Raw genomic sequence first — 26,608 nt, forward strand, 5'->3', positions numbered from 1 at the left:
ATTTACCAAATCGATTGCTCTCTATGAAACAAGCTAAACATTTATTATTTATTATAGTATACATCAACAAGCTTGTTACTGCCCCAATGATATTTAATTCAAACGCTAACAAGTAATTCAAGAACCCAAACAAATCTCTCATTGTCAAGTGATTAAAGCGAACAATACTAAAAAAATTAAAAAAAAAACTATCACAAGTTCTGGGCAATAAAAACAGAAGCGAATCTCCTTTTCGAAATTTAACGCGAGAAATGGAAGTCAAAAACTGATGCCACGCGATTGAAATTTCGTTGTTAGCCAATTATTGCGCTTGCCAGTCCTTAATTTGTCCTACAATTTTTTGATGGGCCGCCTTCTTATTCGGTTCTATTTGGTGCCCTGATGCTCTGGACAAAATTTCAACGGTCAACGTTTGGAAACTCGTTGGAAGTTTATATGTAAAAATGTATGCAGAAACATCCAAAAACAGTGATTTGCAGTTAGACGGCACATTTTACGATCTAGAACAATGATACTCATTCAGTTCTTAGTTAAATACAGAATGTTATGTTGACGAGAAGATTAGAGTTTATTAGGCAAAGATATTAGCATTTTACTGGAGTGTTGTAGGGGTGAATTTATTTCTTTTCAAAGGTAAAAGAAACGAAATTTGCTCAAACCCCACTTCAGAGAAATGCTAATAACTTAGCCGGGCAAACTCTAATCTTCTCGCGGTTTCCTGCATAACATTCTGTATTAAATTCTTCAAGATCTGAATGAGTATCATAGTTCTTCTTCATAAGTTGCGCCGTCCAACTGCAATTCACTGTTTTTGGATGTTTCTCCATTCATTTTTGCATATAAACTTCCAACGAGTTTAGCACCGCCCAAACGTTAACCGATTTAGCTGAAATTTTGTCCAGAGCATCAGGGCATCAAATAGAACGGAATAAGAGCGCGGCCCATCAAACAAATTGAAACAAGTTTTTCCCATACTAATTTGAGCCACCCTAATCGAGGTGTATGGAGTCAGACATTGAACCACTTATCGATTGTAAATAATTTCTCTTCTTCAATCAAAGACTTCGATTAAATAGAAAATCCATCGTCAACTGAGACATCCGGATTGGCAATCCTATGCCTTAGTAGAGAAAGCACCTGTCTAGCATACTGGGTCGTTGATCCAAATCCCACCGTAGGACATGGTTGCAATGCCATTTTTTGAACTGAATCTTTTACATGATGTGCATATGCGCAAATCGAGTTTTCAGGTGTCCGAATTCCACTAGTTACTGAGTAAGATTGGTATTTACTGTAGCTTGTACTAAATGATCTCATTTTCAACACATAAAAAATATATATTCAGCTTCTGGAATGAGGTATTGACGAATGAGCCAAATTTTGACTAAATGATCTTCATCATTTGTTGAATATTTTAATTGAATGTTTATTACCTTAAAAACCATTCACAATGCCATCAATATTAAACTAACTCTACTCACGTTTCTTTTTATTAATGACCATTGTGAAATTTTTCACATTTCCTAAAGCATCATAATTCCAAATTGGACGTGAACCAGACAAAACACGAACACAATTTGGAATAGCATCTCGTCTATCAGGAGTTACATATCTTCATAAAAGACCCATCACGCACCCAAATACTCTTTTCCCTGCACGATCCATTTTTTTTTGCGCATTCCCTGCAGCACTTGTAACACGTTCTCGGACAAGCTGTCGGACAGCAGCCGGTTGGAAATTCACAAGATAGCAACATTTTTTTTGGGCTGGCTGCATTTTTAGCAAGCAACAGCTTTTCCCATCCGATTGGACATGACCAAACTGAACGTAGGTTCTTCCCATTCCGAATCACCAATGCCAACCTTTCACAGTCGATTGTCTACGGTGAATATGGTGAGGGGATGTACAGCAAGCTATGTCTTCTTGTACAGGTTGTTGTTTTTTTATATTATTCGTTTTTTTCTCCCTTATAGAGGGATGGAAAGGTATAATGTGAGCATAGTTATTTATTCAATAATATTGTAATATGAATGAATGAAATTCAATCTGAACGCTGTGATTAACTCATTTCGAGCAATCCATTAAAGAATACCAGTTTCGTTTTCCAGGTACTTTTAAAGAATCTCAAGGATTGTTTATCTGAGTTTAATTTGTATCACCTTACCCTATTTTCAGAATGTCACATAATATGCGTTCCAACATATTCAGCAGAAGAGGATTTATGACGTCCGTACATGTATGGAACACTATGTGTGTTGTGAAAACAGAAAAAAGTCTAAAATGCTGAAAATGCAGCAGTACGATAGTAGAAGCAAGGAGACTCAGAACTGGTACACAGATTAATCAAGTATTCTGAATAGAAAGCCCTCCGGATGTAGCTCCGGATTGTTAACGATTACAAGTACTGTTTTGTTTTATACATTGTTTTCCAAAGACCTCAAAGCTAGCTTTCATATAGATGCATTTAAAAATATTTTGTATTTCCCTAAAATACAATGTTTATCCTTTATCCAAAAAGTTCAAATCCTATTTATTCTGAATAACCTCAAGCAGCTAATATAAAAAAACTTATATGCAATACAAACTAGTCAAAAAATGCTAAAACAATAAAAGGGAGGCATACATAGTAATAATAATCGCTATGGATTTTTTTTCTCTTAATTTTAGATTTGAATATCGCGTCAGAATCATAATTAACGAAACGAGCCAGCCTTGGAGCCAGAAAGTCTATTTAATGAAGATATAAAAAAAGTTATAATAGATTACTGAAGTTTCTATTTTTTTTATACCATACGTCCAATAATAACACCTATTACAGAAAAAAAAACTATGGTATCAGAACTCAACCAACATCCCAAGCCAACGGAAACGGACACAGGTGGTAGAGCGCAGCCGGAATCGAAATAATTAATATTATGTGACAAATTCAGTCATCGATGTGGGAAATGAAGTTGGACCAGGGAAACTGTCCCAATCGAAGAACAATTGTTCGCTGTTCTAGTTGCTGTTCCCACTGCCCCAAAATGGTTTGTGGTAATGTTTTTGCGGGGAATCCGTGCCTGTCAGCAGCAGGAAAGAAATCAATTTATCAACATCAGACGCATCCGATTGGTTAGTGTAGAAGTTCGCTGGGTTTCATGGAAAGGGTAAAGACGAGGACGGTACATCACGGGAAGGTTTGTGGCATTCAGCGGATGTGCATGGATATTGGTTGTGATTTCGTGATGAATTATTGAGCATGTTGAACGTTGAGATCGTGACATTATCCAAGTTCTACGAATGGAATACAACACGAGAAAAAGAAGAACATTCTTTCAAATGCTTTTTTATTGACTGGTCAGATTTAATATTAAGGCATTTTCGACATATTTCATAACGCCATCTCAAGGCTCAAAAAGCTCAAAAGAAAGTATAGACAGCTTCTTCTTCTTCTTATTGGCATTACATCCCTAAACTGGGACAGAGCCGCCTCGCAGCTTAGTGTTCATTAAGCATTCCCACAGTTATTAACTGCGAGGTTTCTTAGCCAAGTTACCATTTTGCATTCGTATATCATGAGGCTAACACGATGATACCTAATGCCCAGGGAAGTCGAGACAATTTCCAATCCGAAAATTGCCTTGATCATTACCGGGAATCGAACCCAGCCACCCTCAGCATGGTCTTGCTTTGTAGCCGCGCGTCTTTCCGCACGGCTAAGGAGGGCCCCTAAATTCGACAGCTTACGATCTCGAATACTTTAGCTTCTTTAATCAATTCATGGAACTCAGTCATGCTGACCAAATTATATGAAGTATATCTCCAGCCTTCCACTGTCGCCATTCTAATTAGGCGAAAAGCAAATTTCCTTGCCCTTCCGATAGGCAGCACGAGCGGCAAAGTTAGCAAATTACAACGCCCAGCACAAAGTTAGCATTTTGCTTCAAAAGTTTTGTTCCTACGTGTGGGTGCGCAGGAATGAAGTTCTCGACATTCTTGTGCCACGTGTGGCCTCATTCTAAAGTGACTGCTCAAGGAAGTTCTTCTCGTGAAGCTCTCCTGCTGAGTGCGCAGTGCGGCGAAAAACTTAGTTTAATATTGATGGACTGGTCCCTAGGAAAGGTATGAGTTGGGGAGGAAAAGCGTTAAAGAAGCATGGGGTTTGATGTTGTGTATTGTAATTAGTTTAAAGAAGAAAAGTTCCATGTATCTCTATACTATCAGTGATGACCACAATTGGTTTAAGTTTTTCAGCGGAGTACTTTTGCTTATTGATAGGCCGTCCTACTCTATGAACATTTTGAATTAGATATTTTGACGCTGAAATGTCTTTACTTACTTGACTATGTAATTCACATCATCTTAAGTAACGTCAATCAAGTGTCAAAATATCTAATCTCAATGTTCACAGAGTATTAGCGCAATTCTGGTAAGGTAAACTACCAAAGTTTCCAAGAAAAACAAAAGTAAAGACATCGAACAGATTCAAAGGCAACAGATCCGACAGCGAATAATCGACAACGATTGGAAAATAGAAACTTGGAACCTTTAACTTTAACTTTCTGTCTGTGCTCAAAAAAACTTACGTTGTCTGTGCTCTGGGGTCACATTGACCCCAAATTGAAACGGCTATAGCTTTTCTAATGTTTGACCAATTTTGGATTTTTGGGGCTGTTTCGAAAGATAATTTAATCGTTACCAAAGATTGACTATAGGTGGGCGGGTACATCGCGGGGAGGGGTTTTAGTGAACAAGGGTACAAAAACAGTGATTTTTCATGATTATTTTACTTATATCCGAAAATCCTACGCATTTTGAACTGCACCTTTTTTAAAAAGGTTATGCAGGAAGGCATGTGCTTTGGCATGAGGCGTTGATAAGTTTAGAACTCGGCCGCCAGGTGGTTGTATATTTGAATTCATTATTTTAGACTACTTAAGATATTCCGATATATAGAATTCTCCTCAGTGTAAATATTCTTATAGCACAAATTTAAAAATTGGAAGAAGTGCTTATTATATTGAGTACCGATTTGTAGTGCTATCCTAAACAATGTTGCCGAATACAACTTGGGTGTAGGTATGAGAGATCTCAAGCTAAAGCAATATTTCATATATGCAAGAATATTGCAAGTACGCTAGCGCCGCCTATTTGTAAATTTCCTAATTATTTATTCCGTCACATCACAGTCCATTCCCACCAGACGAGCTATGTTAAAGACGTCATCTTCACAAATTTCAAATTTGTGCGATAAGAATATTTACAATGAGGAAAATTCCATATATCGGAATTACTGGAGTAGTCTAAATTAATGAATTCAAATATACCGCCACCTAACGACCAAGCTCTAAATTAATCAATGCCTCATTTCAAAGCACACGCCTTGCTGCACAACCTTTTTGAAAAGGTGCAGTTCAAAATGGGTAGGATTTTCAGATATAAGTGACATAAGCGGGAAAAATCACTGATTTTGTATCTTTTTTGACGAAAACACCTACCCGCGAAGTACCCGCCTATTTATGATAAATCTTAGGTAACGTCCTGAAAGATGATTAAATTATCTTTTGAAACAGCCCCAAAAATCCAAAATTAGCCAAACATTAAAAAAGTTATAGCAATTTCAATTTGTGGTCAATTTGACCCCAGAGCACAGACAACGTAAGTTTTTTTTTTAAAGTTCACTATAGCGCATATTTTCAAGATTTTTCAAGCGAATTTGCACCTAGGCGACAGATCTCGGCGAGTTTTACCAAACTACCAAAAATTGGGAGAATCGGTTGAAAACTAAAAAAATGGCAGCCACTCAAAGTGGCCTGGGGTCATATTGACCCCAGAGCACAGACAAAAGGTTAAATGAATCCGCATCGTTGGGTTTCTGGGTCGTGAGCTGCAGAAGGTCGATGTGAGTGCGGCAGCAACCCAGGAGACGCTGGTCCAAAACCAAAGAACGTGAACTCCAATTGGTGAGTCCCAACGCAAACACTTTATTCAAGTACCACATCTACTGTAGCGGCGGCGACAGAGTCGATCGTGGATTTGGTTTCATGATGATCGGGAAGCAAATAAAGTTAAATAAAGCAATTTTCCGGTGAAAGCAAATAAGCCACCGAATCTGCGTATTGAGAATTAGGGACAGCATAATATATCAAGTTTGATTTAATTTCTTATCATATTGTTATTCATTTTACTTCATATGTATATACAACAACCAAAATAAGAACTTGAAAAGAACGCGGTGTGTATGGTACGATATGTCCACGCATCCTTCAACCCCTATAAATTCGTGATATGTATCAAGTTGAAGTGACTACTTAAACATGATGCATCTCGAAGAATCATCACACGCAGTGGGCCTGGCCGCTTTGACGTTTATGTCATATCAGTGATATGCTGTAAACCTCAATATTGACAAGAAAATTTATTGGGTGTCATCTAACTCAATGATTTTCCAGGATGCTTTCTTTGTACTGGATGCGTTTGTGTTCGATTAGATTAGATTAGATGACGTGAACGATGCGTTCTATGAGAGCCTCGATAAGACCTACGAAAAGACCAGAAACATCATTTAAAAATTGTTATCAAAGGCGCAAAGCCACATATTGGGAAAGAAACCATTTTTCATACTGTCATTGGAGCAGAATTATTTCGCTACCGTTGATAATAGTTTGTGACTTTTAACTTTTGCTGCTAACAGAGCACTCAGGAAAATCGACACATATTTTATGGCAAAAATCCATGTATTTTCAAATATGCATATCATGCGTCGGCACATACTTAATTGCATACAAATCCAAACATGGATACTATGACCCACATGGATAGTAAGGCTTGTACACGTTAAAATTCGGACATTAAGACAATGTCCAATTGATTTTTTATTAATTATTTTAAGTATAAAAACTAATACAATCTGAAATTTAGTTCAAACTGGTTCGAATAACGATCTTCCAGCGTTTAGAATTCATGAAATAATATAACAATACTTTACAAATATTACAATAGCGCAAGAAGTGTAAGGGAAGGTGAGGAGACTTGATCACCTGTTTTATCGAGAACTAAAGTAGTTTTGCTCTAGCGTATTTTTTAGTATAGATTCTTTGACCTTTACTGCCGCTAACCGTAAGTCAGACTTATCAGATAAGTCATATACAGATAAGTCTGACTTGCGGTTAGCGGCAGTTTATGTGGTGAGTTACTTTCTGGATTGACAACCTTATTTATCCTTCCGGGACTCGCTTAGTCTTGAATCACTTATGTAGTCTCGCCTCCGTTGTGTACGACAAGCGAGCTTTTTCAGGCAGTGTTGTACTTTTTAAAACGGCGCGAGTCCTCGAGGGTTATTCTACAGGGCGGTTTGTATGTTTTCCCCTCCTTAAATTTTTTCATCAACCGACTTGTGTAGAAGTCGAGTCAAGTACAAGACACTGAAGACGACCTCACAGTTGAGGTCGAAATACGTATCTGCAAAGATAACAAAACTTAGTGGAATTAAATGGAAAGTACTAAACTCGTCTTAGACGGTTGAATACATTCCACTAAAAAGAGCTTAAAATATTTTCTCCATTTTTTCCATAACAATGACCAAATGCTTTCGTTTTCTCACAGCACAAAGCCATAAATATGCTTAATGATGTATACTGATGAAAATGTCAACATTCCATCAAAGCTTTAGGATATTTGGATTTGAAGTTATTGCCTCAATATGGGGACACTTGATCCCCCATTAATCACCCATACAAAAATTTGGCGAAAAAATTTAAAAATATATAAATTTGTTCTCAGGCTTCTAATTTTTTATAGGTTTGACAGATTAGATGAAGAGTTGGCAGGAAAAAAAATATTTATTGCGTTGATATCATAGAAAGGGAACCAAGTCTCCCCAAATTTTAAAATTGCATGTGCTGTCAAAAATCAATAACAAAAATCGTTCATGTATACGCACAGAAATTAAAAAATTCCGCGTGTTTTGACGGAAAAGTATTTAAAAAAAAAATCTGAGAGCACTTTTCTAATTTTATCAAAGCAAGTGATCAAATTCCCCCGAATATTTTAAAAGTCGATTTTTGACAGCACTCCAAAAAATCGATTGTGTATCAATAACAACAATAATTTAAGGACTGTCATACATCAGTGAAGTTGAATACCTACTATTAAATTTTACTGGCATATCGGTCTCGATGCTGCTCGTATAGAGGAAGGGAGCAGCGTGTGTGCGAAAGCAGATGGGAAGGAAACGGAATCTGAAAGTTATCGCTAGGTTGCGACGAGTGTGAAAATGGTTCGAAAGGTGAAGTATGCGAGGGCCATTTGAGAATAATTAAATTATCGTAGCGTCCGTCTTTGCCGTACATCCTTTCTGAGGATGGCTCGGGCAGTGAATGAAAGTCACTGTTACCGAGACTGGCAAAAACGGAGGCAACGGTACGCATATTTTTTATTCGGCTAATTCTTAATTAGTTCTAGCGATCGATGTTCATCATTTGAAGAATCATCGATGGTCGTGTATGGTTGTACACATTGCACCGGGTCTGGTTCGTTTCACCATATGTCTATATGCTTTTACCATTTAGTACATCGTAGTAACAAGTGAAATTAAAGCTTCTTTGTTCGAAAAACTTGTTTGAAGAAATCCTAACGTGCAAATCTATGACATTTATTAAATTAGCAATGATTTGTCATAAATTCAAAATTTTTGGAGAACAATGACTTTTAGAAGAAACAGTTTTTTTTTGCACTTAAAAGCTCGCAAATCACTTGTTGCAGTAGTTTTTGGCGATTATTTCTCTTGTTGTATTTTTTTGAAAACCGAAAATAGCCCAAAAACACTAAATCGACTTAAGCCACCCACTTGGAAATTTTATCCGAATTAGCTGAACATTTTACAGGAGGTTTATTTTAGCATAAGAATTGTGATTCTGGGCTGACCGGTTGCATTTTTGATACTTTTGTGAAAACATGAAGAGGTCTACTGCACAGCAATGCGATTCAACGGGAAACAATACAGTGCAGCAAGTACAGAGAAATGAATTCGCCACAGAAAGAAAAGACAGTACGAAGAGAGTGTGATAGTTAACGCACAGAATTTCGATTTTCCAAAATCAGATCGAGAAAAAATCAAACACACGTTTGCTCCTAAATGAATTTCAAACCTTGTTGGTTAGTTTTGGGCACCTGGAATAAGTTCCGAGGCATTAACTGGGGACAAACCGGTACCACTTTACGATTAGGACGCATATGATTTTGGAAACAAACATTGGAAAGCGAATTCTTAAAGCAAGCATTTCCTGAGAATACCACGGGTTGTATACCCACTATCCGTTAGCTTTTCTCTATCGCATAAGGGAGTGAATTTTGTAGAGAAACATTTCTCGCGCTTAGGATCATAGGGGCGTAACTGTATTGATCGATTTCTCTTCATGGATTTTTTCTTCCGTTAATAACTCAACTGAATTAAAAGTTATAACCATGATTGTTGCTTGTGGTGGAAGCTGCAACTATCCTTTATCGCCCCGAACCATAAAATCTAAGGTAAACTGTTGAAATTCGCTACATTGATGAAAACAAAACATCGATGAAAAGAAAGCGATTAATATAGTTACGCCTCTATGATCCTGAGCGCGTGAAATATAATATACGGAATCTATGAAACAATGTTTGTTTACAAAATAATGTACGCCCGAATGTAGTCCCTGTATATTAGGGTGGCTCAAATTAGTATGGGAAAAACTTTTTTCAATTTTTTTGATGGGCCGCCCTCTTATTCGGTTCTATTTGATGTCCTGATGCTCTGGACAAAATTTCAGCCAAATCGGTCAACGTTTGGGCGATGCTAAACTCGTTGGAAGTTTATATGCAAAAATGTATGCAGAAACATCCAAAAACAGTGAATTGCAGTTGGACGGCACAACTTACGATGAAGAACTATGATACTCATTCAGATCTTGAAGAATTTAATACAGAATGCTATGCAGAAAACCGCGAGAAGATTAGAGTTTTCCCGGCTAAGTTATTAGCATTTCTCTGAAGTGGGGTTTGAGCAAATTTCGTTTCTTTTACCTTTGAAAAGAAATAAATTCACCCCTACAACACTCCAGTAAAATGCTAATATCTTTGCCTGAAAAACTCTAATCTTCTCGCAGTTTTCAGCATAACATTCTGTATTTAATTCTACAAGAACTGAATGAGTATCATGGTTCTTGATCGTAAATTGTACCGTCTAACTGCAAATCACTGTTTTTGGATATTTCTGCATACATTTTTCTATATAAACTTTCAACGAGTTTAGCACCGCCCAAACGTTGACCGATTTGGCTGAAATTTTGTCCAGAGCATCAGGGCATCAAATAGAACCGAATAAGAGGGCGGCCCATCAAAAAATTTGAAAAAGTGTTTTTTGAGCCACCCTACTGTATATGCGGAGCCATGTCAGTCTTCAATGGTTTTTACAAAATACATCAGGAAAATTGATCGTTTGACCGGAAGCTATTCTGATAAATGCCATTTGCATGAGCATGACTGACCGCCCACGGTTGCTACTCCGTTATTGTCAGCTGTAATTACACAGAGAACCAACAGATGAAGTTTGGGACTAACAACATCTTCAATGTGTAAGAACTGGTGACCCAAAAATAAGCAATACCAGCGCCGGCCGTTTCCGAATGCAGGTCAATTGAGGAATAGGTAGGAAATTGTTGACGTGATACTCGCTTTGATAGAAGCCGACGAGTCATCTGCACTTCCACGAGAAATCACTGTGATGTTGGATATATGGGGCGAAAAATACCGTGCGTCTCCACCGAACTGGAGGAATGTTCGAGAGAAACATTTTGAGAAACGCGCACTCGTCGTCTCCGGTCGCCACTGGACGATCGGTCCAGTTCCGGGGTCATCAGATGCGTCCCACCGCCACCAGCGACACCCAATTTTTGAGCGGTGCTGGCCACGGAAAAAGCGTTTAGGGGAAGGGGGGGGCAATATGCCCTAGCTAAGCAAACACTGCTTTATGGGTATTTTTACATTATGCAACAGTTAAACAAGATAGCTAGTTGATGCCATTCAAAAATTGTCAAAAATCTCAATCATATTGATAATATTCACATTAAAAAAAGTGGTGATATTCTGTTGCCGGAAAACTCATGAAGCAAAACGTTTTTTAGCTGGCTCCTAGGGAACAAAGCACCACGCGTCGGCGAATCAACATTCTGGTATGGATAGTTCGTGGAGACGCAAGTACATTGTAGGTTAGTGCCACTAGGGCGTTTTGCCTCGCCAAAATGCTAGATGTTTCTTCAAAATGTGGAAATTTTCGGTTTTTCCGACCTTCTCTCATACACTATTTTGAAACCTCTTCCCCTATCCCCGTTTTTAATAAGCACGTCCAACCGTCCGAAAAACCGCGTCCTACCAGCCGAAACTGGTGGCGTCCCCACTAGATGACGTCACGGGGCCCAGCGCACTGATACCGGGAGATGGGGCGTAGCACCGACCGCCAAAGGAACGTAAGCTCACGCGCCAAAAACAACCGTCACAGCAGTTGTCGAAATGAGGGGCGGAACACTAGTCATCCGACACACTCGTCGGGAGATGGGGCGGAATGCCCGTCGTCCGATTTGCCTGAAATGGGTGACAACCAACCGAACACACGCTGAAAAATAACACTCGATAACCACACGTGAAAACACGACCGACTCGGTTGCTAGTTCGAGCTAAACCTCTAAATTTGGTATTTGAATTGGAATACAAAGTCAATAGCACTACACTCGTCTTATGCAGGGTGTATGTTTTGATAATAATTCATTCGGATGAATGCCATTTGGTTGAATAACACGTTATGCCGAAAGTCTTCTAGTCGAATTTCTTTGGGCTGAATTGAATATTTGAACAAAAGTTTTGTCCAGATTCAGGGATGAAAAAAAAAAACAATTTTCAAACAATCGAGGGTGATCAAAACTCACCCGCGGTCTTACTTTTAAATTATCACGTGATAAAAACTCGCCTTTTTTTATTGTCTTTATTAAGGAGACTTTCAGCCCGAGGCTGGCTCGTCTCCAGCTGATTTGAATTCTTTTTACTTACTACTATGAAACCATAACGCTGATATATAAGATGATATAACAGGACAATTAGCTGATATTAGTAAAAAATCCACTAAAAAGCTCAAAATAATTTTCTTAACATTGTAAAGTTGTTTGTTTACCATTTGCTTGGTTGCAGACGGTCGCAGTTGAAATAGCCTTTAGATGACAACTGAATATGTAAATATACACTCAGGAAATGTTTCTGAAGGGAAGTTGGAGTGGCAACATACTTTCTTGGCGAATGAAGAAAACAAAATTCAGAAGAAAATTGTGTATTCGTTCAACAAACATAGTGACGTTATTTGTTTACCATTAGCTTGTACAACCAGGAAGTGTATATATTTACTTAGAGGTAGCTTCAAGAGGGAAATTAAAGAGGAAACATTGGTATTATGAAGTATGCAAACATTTTCACGTAGTTTATTCAACTGGAGTTAAGCAGTTAAGGAATAACTTGTTGAATTTAGAAAAAAATATATTTTGGATTAATGGCCTATGGGGAACCACTGTGCGTCCGGGCTAATAAATAGTACGGCAACGCGTCAATGCGTTAAGTCGAATGTAATGTAGCCAAATTACATTTGACCGAATTGAACGTTTGTCCCAAACGTATTTTAGGTCGAAAATTCAGCCTAAAGAGACGTTAGGCTGAACTGGTAATATGGCCGAAAAAGTACTTTGCTTTATCATTTTGTTGACATCATGCTGTTGGCCGAAATGGTCGTTTGGCTGAATCTTTTCTTTTACCGAAGAGATTATTGGGTCTAAAACGCCGTTTGGTAGAAAGAGCAATTTGGGCCGAAAATGTCCTACAGCCGAACGACACTTTTGGCTAAATATCCATTCCGGCCAAATCATCATTTCTGCCAAACGACCATTTCGGCCAAATAGCACATACAGTCAACTGAGATATTTGGCCAACCGACTTTTTCAGCCAAAGGAACTGTTCAGCCGAACGACATTTTCGGACGTGTGCCCCTGAGACCGTTTGAGGGCAGCTCAACGATGGATCAGATGTGTAGTCTGTGGATGATCTTTGCTAAATGCCGAGAGCTCGAAATAAAGTGTCATCTTCGGTTGAGACCTTAGATGGATGTGAGAGTGATGCGCTCTCGGATTTACTGTTCAACATTACATTCGAGGAAGCGAACAGATCATCTAGCGTGCACACACATGTCATAATCTCCTTGGTAGTATATGATCCTGATCCTTGCGGACGACATCGACATCATTGGAATCGAACGCACGACAATAGACTTCGTAGAAGGCTACCACATAGTGAAATCAGATCTGGGGAACCTAAACGTTTAGGAAAACTGGCGGAACATCGCCCAAGATCGATAATTATGGAGCCCTATAAAACACCAGGCAAAGGTGTAACGATGCTGTAACCAGGAGTGGCATTGTGCATCTCGATTCGAACGTAATTCTATCGAGTCGAACATGTTTGGCATTACGGCTTTCGATTCGATCTCGAAAACGACTCATCGTTCGAGTATGCTCGAGGAGGTACAAGAATAACGAGATGTTTTGACATTATGGATACTCGATAGCACACTGGAAAACGACTCAAGTCGAATGAAAAACACTCGTCACCTTTATAGCTTTCGAATGTTGTTCGAGAGTCATTTCTTGCTGAAAGTTTTTAATTATATTTGTTATTATTTCTCTACGGGAAGAGAATAAATGTTTCATTATTGTATCTTGAAGGAAAGAATGTCATTAGTATACCTACTTTCATAGTTTCCAGACAATATGCAATATCTAATTATCACGAAATCAGCGTGAAAACAACTTCAACTAAAATCTTTTTTTGCAGTTTTCATGTATTTCATGCCGATTTCGATAAACCGCGTAAAAAATCGATGGGGAAAATCTGCGTAAAAACTTGTATATTCGTGTGTACGTAAAAATAGTTGAGTTAAATAAAAAACGCGGAAGAGATAACCCAAGTGCATTTAACTAAAACACAAAGTAATTTATTGTGGAATCCTTCTTTAGCTTTAAATTATTTAGCTCAAAATTGGATCTGTGGCATAAACTCGAATAAACATAAAACTTATAATTTGTGTCGTAACAATATCTCAATTTACAAAACATATCGTATCGGCATAATATTTTAATCGATTGCAACTGCTCAATAAAAATGCTGTCCAATGAGCAGCTCGAAGTAGCTCGAAGTTGTTCCCGTCCTGCTCGTTCTTTTTTGTCAACAAATGGGCATGAGCAGGACAGGGAGAAACTTCGAGCTACTATAAGCTCTCATTGAACAGCACTAAATAATATTCCTTTTTATAGTCATTGAGCACAATTAGCTTGTTTATAAATTACATGCCAACTCATGCCCTGAAGGATGCCTTTCCAACAGGCAACATGCTACACGCAGCTGAAATTACTTTTATTTTCTCTGTTTACTCACATTCGCCATGCGCTGAAGGTTGTCTCTCCAGCGGGCGGCATACTAAACACGGAGACAGCTATCTCTTATAGAGATGAGTGACGTTTAACGCTCGCACACTGATGTGCAATTCGGCATGTGTAAATACATGTTTGTTTTCCTTCTGCTCATAACCTCAAAATTGATCGAGTCATCACAATGGTTGCGAAGGAGTCAAAAAATATATGGAAATATACTCATTTTTACCCAAACTTTGCTGAGTAGCACCATCTAGGAGTGTTTGTTTTCCTTTTATCGCCACTCACACATTTGGACGTGAGAATCTCAATTCTCTCTGTTTACATTTCGTTTGACAGAACATACTCGATTGAGCTAGTACAGCATCATTCGAAATCTTGTACTGCGACTGAATGAAGTCGAACGAAATACATAATGCCGCAATTTGTTCGAAACGAATGCAAAAACGTACGAATCGAGTGATTCGATTCGAGATGCACAAGGCCACCCCAGGTATGAAGTTTATGTTGGGGATTTCCCCTTATTCGGCGGGTTTCAGCCTTCAGAAGTACCCATTCGAACTTCTACATTCAATGAGGTATATCTACTATTCTCTTTAAATATATAAAAATATATAAAAAACGACCTGAAAACTAACGAAATATATGGTCTTCAAAGTTGTCTTGAGTCTTCATTATTCTGCAAAACTTTGCAATTTAAATTAAGTTAATACATCAAGCTTCCTATAAGACTTTTAGGACTTTTAATGGGTTCCAAGCCACTTGAAAAGAGGCTTCCGAGGCTCCCTAGCCTCATGAAAGAAAGCTTCCGATCCTTTTAAAAGGAGGCTTCCGCGCTTCTTGAAAGGAGGCTTCCACGCCTCTTGGAAGAAGACTTCCGAGCCTCTTGAAAGGAGGCGCCTATTGAATGGAGGCTTCCGAGCCTCTTGAAAGGAGGCTTTCGAGCCTCTTGAATGGAAGCTTCCGAGTCACTTGAAAAAAGGCTTCCGAGTCACTTAAAAAAAGGCTCTCGTTTCCCTTGAAAAAAAAAAAAAAAAGAGTTCCGAGGCTCTTGAAAGGAGGCTACCGAGCCTTTTGAGCTGCTTGCAAGGTGGCTTACAAGCTGTCTGGAAGGAGGCTTTCAAACCTCTTGCATCGAAGCTACTGAGCTACTTAGATCTTTCTGAATTCCAGATTTAGATCATTCAACGTTTTGTCCTTTTGATCGTTTGTCCCAAAACTCTTCATACACTGTGACGTTGTAGTGGACAGATCTCTATAGGTTTTGATTTATTGAAGCATATTATGTACAATACAAAGGAATCAAAACTTACACAATTATCAAAACTGTATCAACATTTTTTATTTGCATGGTAATACATCCGCAATTAAGCATTTCTGTCCAAGTTACCCTTGGGCTCAGTGAAGAAGTACCCACAAGGGTCCATGTACCCCAGGTTGAGAACCGCTGCCCTAATGCACTGAAAGTGTTAGAAAATAGTCAGCAATGTTTGTAGCAAATGATTAAACATTATTTGAGTGCTCATAAGAATAATTTGCCCCTCTTTGCACTTTTTTACATGCCGAGAGAGCACATTCCCTTTATGTGTAATGTGACTTGTATATGCACAACTCGTTGACATTTCCATTGACGGAAAAGCTTTAAGTTTCTACGCCGGTGTACTGGGTCCATATTTGTTTTTCATTATTTTAGTTCCTACTAAAAAGGGGTTTGTCAGCTATAAATTACACAGTACGCAGTTGAAGAGCGAAGCGAAGGACGTTGGCAAGAAAAAAAAAATACATAATCCCCGGTTGAACCTTAAGTGCAGCTCTCGACCAAAGGTGAGCTCATACCAGGAGAAAGATTACATAAAGTATAGTTAACATGTACTGAAATACTCACTGCCGAATCTGCGGAAGTATTAGCGCGGAGGTGTGTTTGCATGCTTCCACGCAGGATCGTCGCAATTTCCGGATCTTTTCACGTAGTTCCGGACAGTCCCGTGCCTGACCGACGTGTATAAGCAGATCTCTGAACAGTGCCACTTCGCTGTTGATTTCCAGGATAAGCTGTAATTAGCGAGAAAAGATGATGAAAGCAAATTAGTTATATTATGTAGCTGCTTCAAAGACCCAATAAATCTTACTAAAGCTAGGTATGTATACATGATACGTAATGTGATTTGAATTGATTTACCATGCAGCAAAAGTTGAATTCGCTAGATGTAAAACTTGCATGTTTTCATTAGCATCTATTGTGGAGTGCAGTGCATGTGGAGTAGCATTTCGTGCACGGCGGATAAAGCCAACCATCATCAGCCTGCATTCGAATATGCTACAGATACTCCGCTTGGGTAGCTTTTATTAGTGGAAATACAATGTAAACCACACGAGAGCATAGAACAGCGAACCGAACCGTTGTTGCTGTTGGATGAGGTAAATTGAAAGCTCGAACACGGCGCAAACATTTCGGAATCCGCTGCCAGCGCTGATGGTGGATCGGCTAACTTTATGGTTTCATGATGTTGATGTTGCTCATATTTAGGTTAACCTGCTGTTGAAGGAGCTCGCTAGGGGGAGGCAATCTCTGGCCGATGGCGTTTAATTAAAACTACAAGTGGTGCTGGAAACGGAAATGGAAATATCGTGTTGGGAATTATAGTTATTAAATTCCACATAATAAAATGGCGCTTATACAGACAGGTTTTGTTATGCTACATTAATTGCATTTAGAATTTCAAACAATGTAAAGTACGTTCAAATTTTTGAACTGTACAGTCAGAGCTCTTCAGGGATTATTATATTTATGGAGTGAGCACGAAGTGTATGGAATTTGCTTGCCATGAACATGTGAAAGAAATGTAATTAGGTAGCGAGTTAAATCATATATCCGATCTGATGTAACCAGCATATAGGCACGTACTAATAGCAAATTCGAGCCTCACCGTATCATATGTGAAACCCTCCAGAAGGTTATTTCACCGTAAGTAATAAAAAAGGCATACCACGATTTAATGGTTTGGAAATAATAAATCTCGTTCAATGATGCAGCTACAAATATGTGGACAATTTGACCCGTGCTTCAACTCGTTTACTGCAGTACAATTTCTGAAAGTACGAAAAGACAACAATTTTCGAATATTGATTCCATCGAAAGTAAATCAATTTGCTTGGGTAGCATTATTGCAAAAATCTGAATTACTGATCATATGCAAAAAGGTATAACACTTCCATGAAGCAGCACACCACATTTATGTCTGAATTACTGCAAAATGTACATATTATCATGGACTCCCTTTAACAGGAATAAATTCACCGGGTATACAAAATTGTGCTGGTCATTATTTTCCATTTTCAGTACCTAATGAAGCCGTTCAAATACATACATAATGTAATAATTCGAATTGAGTTTACTTTCCTTCCGCACACGCTTTTCATTTTGTTGAATGCAACAAATAGGCACATGGTGCAGGGAAAGCATTTTCGCTAATTATTGGTATTTGCCCTGTTTTAAACAAGCTTTCACTGAGGAACTAGTCGAAGTTGTTAACAGTATTTAGTTACAGACACGTCATGTTGGATACTGATTATACGTTTGAAATCGAATGCTTTCTCGTGTGTGTGCTTTAATTGTATGTATTTAGGTGACAAAATGTAGTATTTGCCATAATTAAAGGATTGAAATTATTTGTGTAACAGTTGAACTTCTAGTTGAGTTGTCAAAAAGTAATCTCTTCTGATTAAGGCGATAGCTGAAAATCGCCCAGGATGGAAACCTTTCAATTCGGCCCTTAGCACCACGCCGGATATACATGACCCATAAGTAATTATAAATTCAAACGCATTTTCTGTGGAATATCGGAATAATTTCGAGATCCGCATCCGTTTATATACACACATATATGCAGAAGATCAATTTAAATTTTCAATAGCATTCTTTGAGCCTCTGATGTGTTTTCATGAAGTTTGAGCAGTCGCATGCCCAGTTTCATTGTAATTGGTTTTATGTCCCCAGCTCTCATCATTTTGACCCCTGAATCCGACCCTGGTCGAAATTTCAGAAGGTAAATTTCAATTGCAAACCGAATTCATTGAGTTACTGATGTGTTTTCTTGAAGTTTGAGAACAGAACTAATTGTGCCCCTGATGTGTTTTGATTGGCTGTACGACCACATTGAGAGTTGACGTAAAGTCAATGTCAACTTCTCTCCACGAACAGCCTAGATAGCCGTGTGGTGTCGGCACCTGGTTATCTGGCTAAGAATAACATTACGGATTGCCTGTTCCAGGTGACCCCTAATTCTCGGTGTGATGCGGCTTTATGCTTACCGTGCCTACGAATAAATGGTTAGGGGGGTCTAATAACCTGTGAAAAACGGAGCCTGTGAAGCACCAGGGCCCCCTTCACAGTATTTAGCCCTCGCTGCGCTAACCGTAGTTGGCGTAGTTGACTTTTTGCTTCTCCGAGATAATCGGCTACTCTTATTCAATCTCAACGTGAGGTTAAATAAGAGTGGAGTTATGAATATGTGTTTTAATTAGTTTTCAACAAATTATCACCTATATGGATTCGCATTATGCGTTTTTTTATAATGTACTTTGTGTCTCTCACCTATATGGATTCGCATTATGCGTTTTTCACAGTGTACTCTGTGTTTCGTCTTTGACGTTCGGCTTCGGCTTGTTTAATCTCAACTTGAGGTTAAATAAGGGTGGGGTTATGAATATGTTTTTTTACTTAGTTTTTCAACAAATTGTCACCTATATGGATTCGCATTATGCGTTTTTCACAGTGCACTCTGTGTTTCGTCCATGACGTTCGGCTTCGGCTATACTTGTTCAATCTCAACGTGAGGTTCAATAAGAATGGGGTTATGAATATGTGTTTTACTTAGTTTTTCTCAAATTGTCACCAATGTAGATTCGCATTATGCGTTTTTCACAATGTACTTTGTGTCTCTCACCTATATGGATTCACATTATGCGTTTTTCACAGTGCACTCTGTGTTTCGTCTTTGACTTTCGTGTTTTTGTGACACCTCTCTTTAGTCCCTAGCTGAATGCGTGTGAGTCTACATAATTGGCTTTCCTATAAATGGTATATCATATGCATTTGCATTTGGTGACTTATCCAGATATTTTATGCTTCGCGATTCATTGCGTTTTACAAAATGCATTGTATGTATGTATTATTGATTGTATCCTCCTTCTCCAGAAACCTGTTCCATTCTCCTTTCCAACTGCACTTCCTCTTCCTTTCCCCTTTCCACTTCCTTTTCCGTCAGGTAAATGATGAGAAAGGCCAGTGAAGGCGATGGCACAAATCTCCCAAATTGAGGGGAACGTGCCTCCTGAGCCGACGTTCTGAAATAGAACTAATTGTACTCCTGGTGTGTTTTCTTGAAGTTTGAGCAGTCGCGTGCCCAGTTTTATTGTAATTGGTGTTATGTCCCAGCTTTCCCCATTTTGACTTCTGAATCCGACCCTGGTCGAAATTTTAGAAACTCAATTTCAATTGCAAACAGAATTCATTGAGCTCCTGATGTGTTTTCATGAAGTTTGAGCAGTCGCATGACCATATTCATTGAAATTGGTGGTGACCCCTGATTCCGGCCCTGGTAAGAATTGCAGAAGATCACATTCAATTGAAAATGGAAATTTAAAAACTCCTGATTTGTAAAGCTTGCATAGCTGCATGTCAATTCCCGCAGGCATGTTTCATTGTAATTGGTTTTGTAGCCCACAGTATACCATTGTGACCCCTGAATCCAGCCCTGAATTTAGTCAACCATGTCCTATTCAAATGATGAAACTATCGAAATCAACTAGAATTCTTGTCAAATATGTTTTTGAAATGGTTTGATGATTGATTTGTAAATTCCGGACGTAAACATGGCCAGAACATTGAGTTGCTTTCGAATTACAGGGAAAAGACCCCCGCGCACACTTATTTTTAGCAATAACTCGGACCTGAACAGGAATTTCGGTCTAAAAAAATATAGCTATTTCCATTACGCACAAACGAAACCACAAGGAATTCCGACGATCAGGTGCTGAATGCGAGCCATTTGAAAAAAAAAATCCGTTCGTCCTGGGTCTTTGAGGGTTAAATGGAGGCTTCTGAGCAGCTTGGGGGCAGCAGGGACTATGTCCAAGGGCTTGACGATCCCTCTCCAGGCCATCTGCGAGTTGTGGCGCCTGCCTAGGATGTGGTGGGGTTTTACAGTGGGCCCTGTTAAACCTCTATAAAAAGCTGCATGTATCCGCAAGTAGGCTCCGCCAAAGCGACCATGTGCCGCTCAAAGCGCACAAGCCCAAGTCCTGGTGTTATGTGGGACACTAAACAGCCCTGACACGATGGCCCTCCGGCGAGACAGGAGGTTTGCGCAGGCCCAATAAGCCGCCTGGAAAACTAATAATTACGAACAATATAAGAGATAATGCGACTCGATATAATCGGCAAAGACCTAGGCGACGAATAAAGGATCACGATTGGAAGCTTGGAACATGGAACTGCAAGTCGCTAGGTTTCGCAGGTTGCGACAGTTGCGTTTCTTCAACTATAGCATCATCAACGTGCACTGCCCACACGAAGGGAGACCCGACGACGAGAAAGAAGCGTTCTACGCACAGCTGGAGCAGACATACGATGGATGCCCACTGCGAGACGTCAAAATCGTCATCGGTGACATGAACGCGCAGGTAGGAAGGGAGGAAATGTATAGACCGGTCATCGGACCGGATAGTCTGCACACCGTATCGAATGACAACGGCCAACGATGCATAAACTTCGCAGCTTCCCGCGGAATGGTAGTCCGAAGCACCTTCTTTCCTCGCAAAAATATCCACAAGGCCACATGGAGATCACCTAACCAAGAAACGGAAAACCAAATCGACCACGTTCTAATCGACGGTAAATTCTTCTCCGACATCACGAACGTCCGCACTTACCGCAGTGCGAATATTGAATCCGACCAGTACCTCGCTGCAGTATGCCTGCGCTCAAAACTCTCGACGGTGTACAACACGCGTCGAAGTCGGACGCCGCGGCTTAATATTGGGCGGCTACAAGACGGTAGACTAGCCCAAGAAGACGCGCAGCAGCTGGAAGTGGCACTCCCAACGGAAGAGCAGCTAGGCGCAGCGTCTCTTGAAGATGGCTGGAGAGATATTCGATCCGCCATTGGTAGCACCGCAACCGCTGCACTTGGCACGGTGCCCCCGGATCAGAGAAACGAATGGTATGACGGCGAATGTGAGCAGTTAGTAGAAGAGAAGAATGCAGCATGGGCGAAATTGCTGCAACACCGCAGGAGGGCGAACGAGGCACGATATAAACAGGCGCGGAACAGACAAAACTCGATTTTCCGGAGGAAAAAGCGTCAGCAGGAAGATCGAGACCGTGAAGAGACGGAGCAACTGTACCGCACTAAGAACACACGAAAGTTCTATGAGAAGTTGAACCGTTCACGTAAGGGCCACGTGCCACAGCCTGATATGTGTAAGGACTTACGAACGAGCGTGAGGTGATCCAAAGGTGGCGGCAGCACAACGAAGAGCACCTGAATGGGGATGTGGCAGACGAAGATGGCGGTATGGTGATGGACCTGGGAGACCGCGCGCAGGACATAATTCTACCGGCTCCAGATCTCCAAGAACCGGCAAATCTGCAAATCTGATTAAATTGTTGAAATATTAAATTCAATTAACTATCTTAAAGATAAATCGTTTTGCTCAAACCTTTGTAGGGGTATGTGGCGGGACCATCATCATCATCATCATCATCAAGAAATCCAGGAGGAGATTGGCCGGCTGAAGAACTACAAAGCCCCTGGGATTGACCAACTACCAGCAGAGCTATTTAAACACGGTGGTGAGGCACTGGCTAGAGCGCTGCACTGGGTCAATACCAAGATTTGGGAAGAGGAAGTTTTGCCGCAGGAGTGGATGGAAGGTGTCGTGTGTCCCATCTACAAAAAGGGCGATAAGCTGGATTGTAGCAACTACCGCGCAATCACATTGCTGAACGCCGCCTACAAGGTACTCTCTCAAATTTTATGCCGTCGACTAGCACCAACTGCAAGGGAGTTCGTGGGGCAGTACCAGGCGGGTTTTATGGGCGAACGCTCCACCACGGACCAGGTGTTCGCCATTCGCCAAGTACTGCAGAAATGCCGCGAATACAACGTGCCCACACATCATCTATTCATCGACTTCAAAGCCGCATATGATACAATCGATCGGGACCAGCTATGGCAGCTAATGCACGAAAACGAATTTCCGGATAAACTGACACGGTTGATCAAAGCGACGATGGATCAGGTGATGTGCGTAGTTCGAGTTTCAGGGGCATTCTTGAGTCCCTTCGAAACCCGCAGAGGGTTACGGCAAGGTGATGGTCTTTCGTGTCTGCTATTCAACATCGCTTTGGAAGGGGTAATACGAAGAGCAAGGATTAACACGAGTGGTACAATTTTCAATAAGTCCTTCCAGCTATTTGGCTTCGCCGACGACATAGATATTATAGCACGTAATTTTGAGAAGATGGAGGAAGCCTACATCAGACTGAAGAGGGAAGCCAAGCGGAAAGAAAATTTAAAGGGAAACGCTTAAGAGAAAGCTTACGGGCCTCTTGAAAGAAGACACCCGAGCCTTTTGAAAGGAGCTTTCTGTGCTTCTTGAAAAAGGGCCGCCCGAGCCTTTTAAAAGAAGGAGAAAAGGAAACAGCAAGAAAAACCTTAAAAGGTTTCCGGGCCTCTTGAAAGATGGTTTAATGGCTTCTTTAACACCCAAAAGGCCAAGTTCTTTGAAAAAGCGATTTTTGATTTTGAAAAAATCATAACTTTTTTATTTTTGGCCAATCTTGATGAAATTTGGACACAAGGTCCAATTTTCATTCTAGTTTTGCAGCACATTAAGTTTTTCGGAATTTCTGGATGGTTCCGGAATTATTCCAGATTCCCTTGGGGTACCAGCAAACTGGTGTTTGGAGTGTTTCGCCAGTTACTCAATTTTTCTCCATGGAACCAATATCAAACAGTATAAAACAATATTGCCACACTTATAACGAGTCTCATAGCGATTTTTCGGAAGGTTAGTCTTCCATACGGACATCCCCAGGAAGCTTTCAAATGTCCCCAGGGCACCTGTAAAGGGGACAATTTCGATTTTTCTCCGAAAAATGTCGTGCGACGGCTCTTTCTTCACATTTTTCCATGACAATACTTGCTGTTGTTATAAAAGTGGTCATTCATTTTTTCTATAGTTCACCAGGGTCTCCAGAAGTTTACTCAGGCGTAAATCCTTATTAGCTTCCATATTCGTTTCTTCCGCTGCTGATTGAACTTCTTCAAGTCTGTAAAATTTCTCCAATAAGTTCATCTTGTAGATTACAAATTTAAATAAAAAACAATGTCTGATTATTATTTAAAAAAATACCCATTACCGATCTATTTAGCTGAAAATCGTTTTCAACATTGGACTGAATGTCCATTCGACTAAATGTTCATTCGACTAAACATCCATTGGACTAAAGGTTCGACGATCTGTCCCAAAGCTAGTTACCCAACCAAACACTTATTAGTCATTTTCATTTCAAGGGCACCCGTACCCTTTGTGAATATCGTTGGTTCTTAATAATATTTTCCCATATTATACATTTAACGTTTGCTTTAGTTGATGCGTTATGATGTAATGATGCTGTTATACCAAAATTGTCCTTAAAATTCGCTCGAAAAGCTAATTTCATACAATATGTTTTCTTAATTTAAATGACTCTCTCGCATCTATCTACAGTGCAGCTACTTTTACTTACTTTTGTTCGTTGAAGGAACAAATAGGGAAATGTTCCGATCTCCATCTCACTATACATATATCCATCTCATCGCTAAACGAAGAAATACGGCACCAAATACGTCGTTTCTTTTTGTCAACATGCGTGCTCACAGCTGAAAAAAATCACAAAAATAATAAACAAACCAAATTCCTTTCCATTGCTTTGTTTTTGATAGGATTGGAATAGGAGCTATGGGATGAAATGGCGAACTGTTCCCCTACCTATGGCAAAGTAAGCAATTTTCAACAGTTTATTAAATAGAATAAATCCAATTTCAGAATGAAAAGTTTATTTATATTTAAATGAAAAAAAATATTTATATTAAAATATTATTGATATTTTGAATACGTTTTCTTTTGTGCATTTACTAGTACTTCCAGCATTGGAACCGTTACCCTATAAACCCTTTAAACTTTATGGCTTTTCGAAATACGATAAACACGTATCCAATTCGATGAAAAGTGTTCATATTATGTGTTCCGTTGGCTTTATGGTATAGCAAGTGCTTTCCATTCCGGAGGTCAATGGTTCGAATCCAGGTATGTTCGTTGATGTTGTTTGATGGTGGCAATATTTCCGTATCGCAATGAGCTATCGAACTAACTTTCAATAGCAAACAATGGAAAGGCAGAAAAATCGAAAAAGTTGAAAAATCATGTTGAGTGCTCATTTGAAAACCGAACTGGAGCAAAAACAGCGATAAACGCGTGAAGCGATTCCTAATAAATAAAAAGTTAAAATTGTTTCCACCTTTTCCGAACTAAGCTTCTACTGTTCCCATTCAATAAAGTTTGAATTTGCATATGACTGACCCCGTTGGTGCATTGACAAATCGCATGTTGTGATCATCAACGCAACATTTAAGCAACAGCAGTGCGTAAAACCTTTATAATCACTTCATCGAGGCTAATATTGTCACCCTTCGCATAAGGTCTACATAATAGGCTGCGGCATATAAACTGGATCAACTCATCTGCATGCCACCAACAACGGGGCTATCCGACCGCAACTAGCAACAGCCGCTGGGTCCCGGCCAGCTAGCCGATGTGTGCGGACAATTTATCTCGGTGACGTGACGTGGCTAGCGAATGCAATCATTTACATAATTAAATCCTGGCCGTCGAAGATTAGTTGAATATGAAGCGTATTTGTCTGTATACGTGCGTGACATTTGCGGTTGCCATATCACGTGCGAGGTTCTAATGCTGAGCTGAACTGTTCGGCAGCTGTAGGATCGATGGGTTTGCAAATATATTGTTGCTAATGGAGCAACACTTAGCTAATGACATTTGTATTGCTGTGGTGTCGAATTGATATAGACTGAACTCAATCAAAGATATATTGATAATGATTGAACTAATGATTACGATCGTACTAACGTTGGTTGTTCCGCTTTTGGGATTTTTTACGGTGGTGTTCAAATATATATATATATATGCTTGACGTGTTTAAAAAATACATTAATTTTCCAAGATACTCAAATGAAACTAATAGTATTACATTTATGTTGTTGAACGTTGTATAAAGCATATGTTTCGGCGTGATCAATATTGCTTGATATTATTTTTGAAAAAGTTTCTATGGACGAAGTCATGCCTATCACCTACAATTGCTTTATGATTAGGTACTGTTGCTATTACTTGTGCTGAGAAATCGAATCTAGTTTTCAAAAAGCAGCTTTAAATTATTTCTTAAAGCTCTAAGGTTTCCACTGTTTCGTACCCCCTCCCAGTCCAGTGACAGCGCTTAAATTAACACCCGAAGCTGTGAAAACAACCACTGCAGAATACAGATGAGACAAAACATCAAAATCTAATTAAAATCCTGCTGCCTTTTGTCGCCTGCTGCTGACTGTTAGTTCAAGCTTCTATTCCTGTTTCCCGAGGATACCAACTCTTCCTCCACTACCCGCTGCATAGATTGCACGCTCCTCTCGATTCACAACGATATCGTGTGTTGGCTTTTCATCCTTAATCTTTCTCGTCGCGAAAACGACGCCCTCGCCACACTCAACGGGTGACATCCCTTCTGGCCACACGTGGAATTCCAGCAGATAGAGCGCACACATGGCGGGTGGTGATGTCTAGTCATTCAGCCAGTGCAGCCGGATGTAATTGCCATCCAGCTTGGTTAGGATTGAACAAAAACAAGTCACATACGGTTTGCTGCGCTGATGTCTGATGGATGAACGTAGTCGGTTCCACCTTCTACTGGGGCTTGTTTTTTTATTTCTACATCCTAGCCCGTCTGCTGGGACAGTCTCTTCAGGTTGTGCTTAGAATGACATGTGCAGAATGACACTTCTCGTGACTGGTAGTAT

The 26,608-nt window shown here is 39.8% G+C and overlaps 1 protein-coding gene across 2 annotated transcripts in view; it reads right to left on the reverse strand.

The window, feature by feature from the left end:
* Nucleotides 1-26,608, reverse strand: part of LOC134217785 (uncharacterized) — a 244,528-nt gene that overhangs the window by 51,870 nt on the left and 166,050 nt on the right. For both annotated transcript variants that reach the window (XM_062696601.1, XM_062696600.1), the window contains one exon: nucleotides 16,357-16,523. In XM_062696601.1, the coding sequence (XP_062552585.1) occupies nucleotides 16,357-16,523 (167 nt within the window). The remainder of the gene's footprint in view (nucleotides 1-16,356; nucleotides 16,524-26,608) is intronic.

Source organism: Armigeres subalbatus, chromosome 2 (assembly GCF_024139115.2).
Source record: "Armigeres subalbatus isolate Guangzhou_Male chromosome 2, GZ_Asu_2, whole genome shotgun sequence".
Taxonomy (NCBI): domain Eukaryota; kingdom Metazoa; phylum Arthropoda; class Insecta; order Diptera; family Culicidae; genus Armigeres; species Armigeres subalbatus.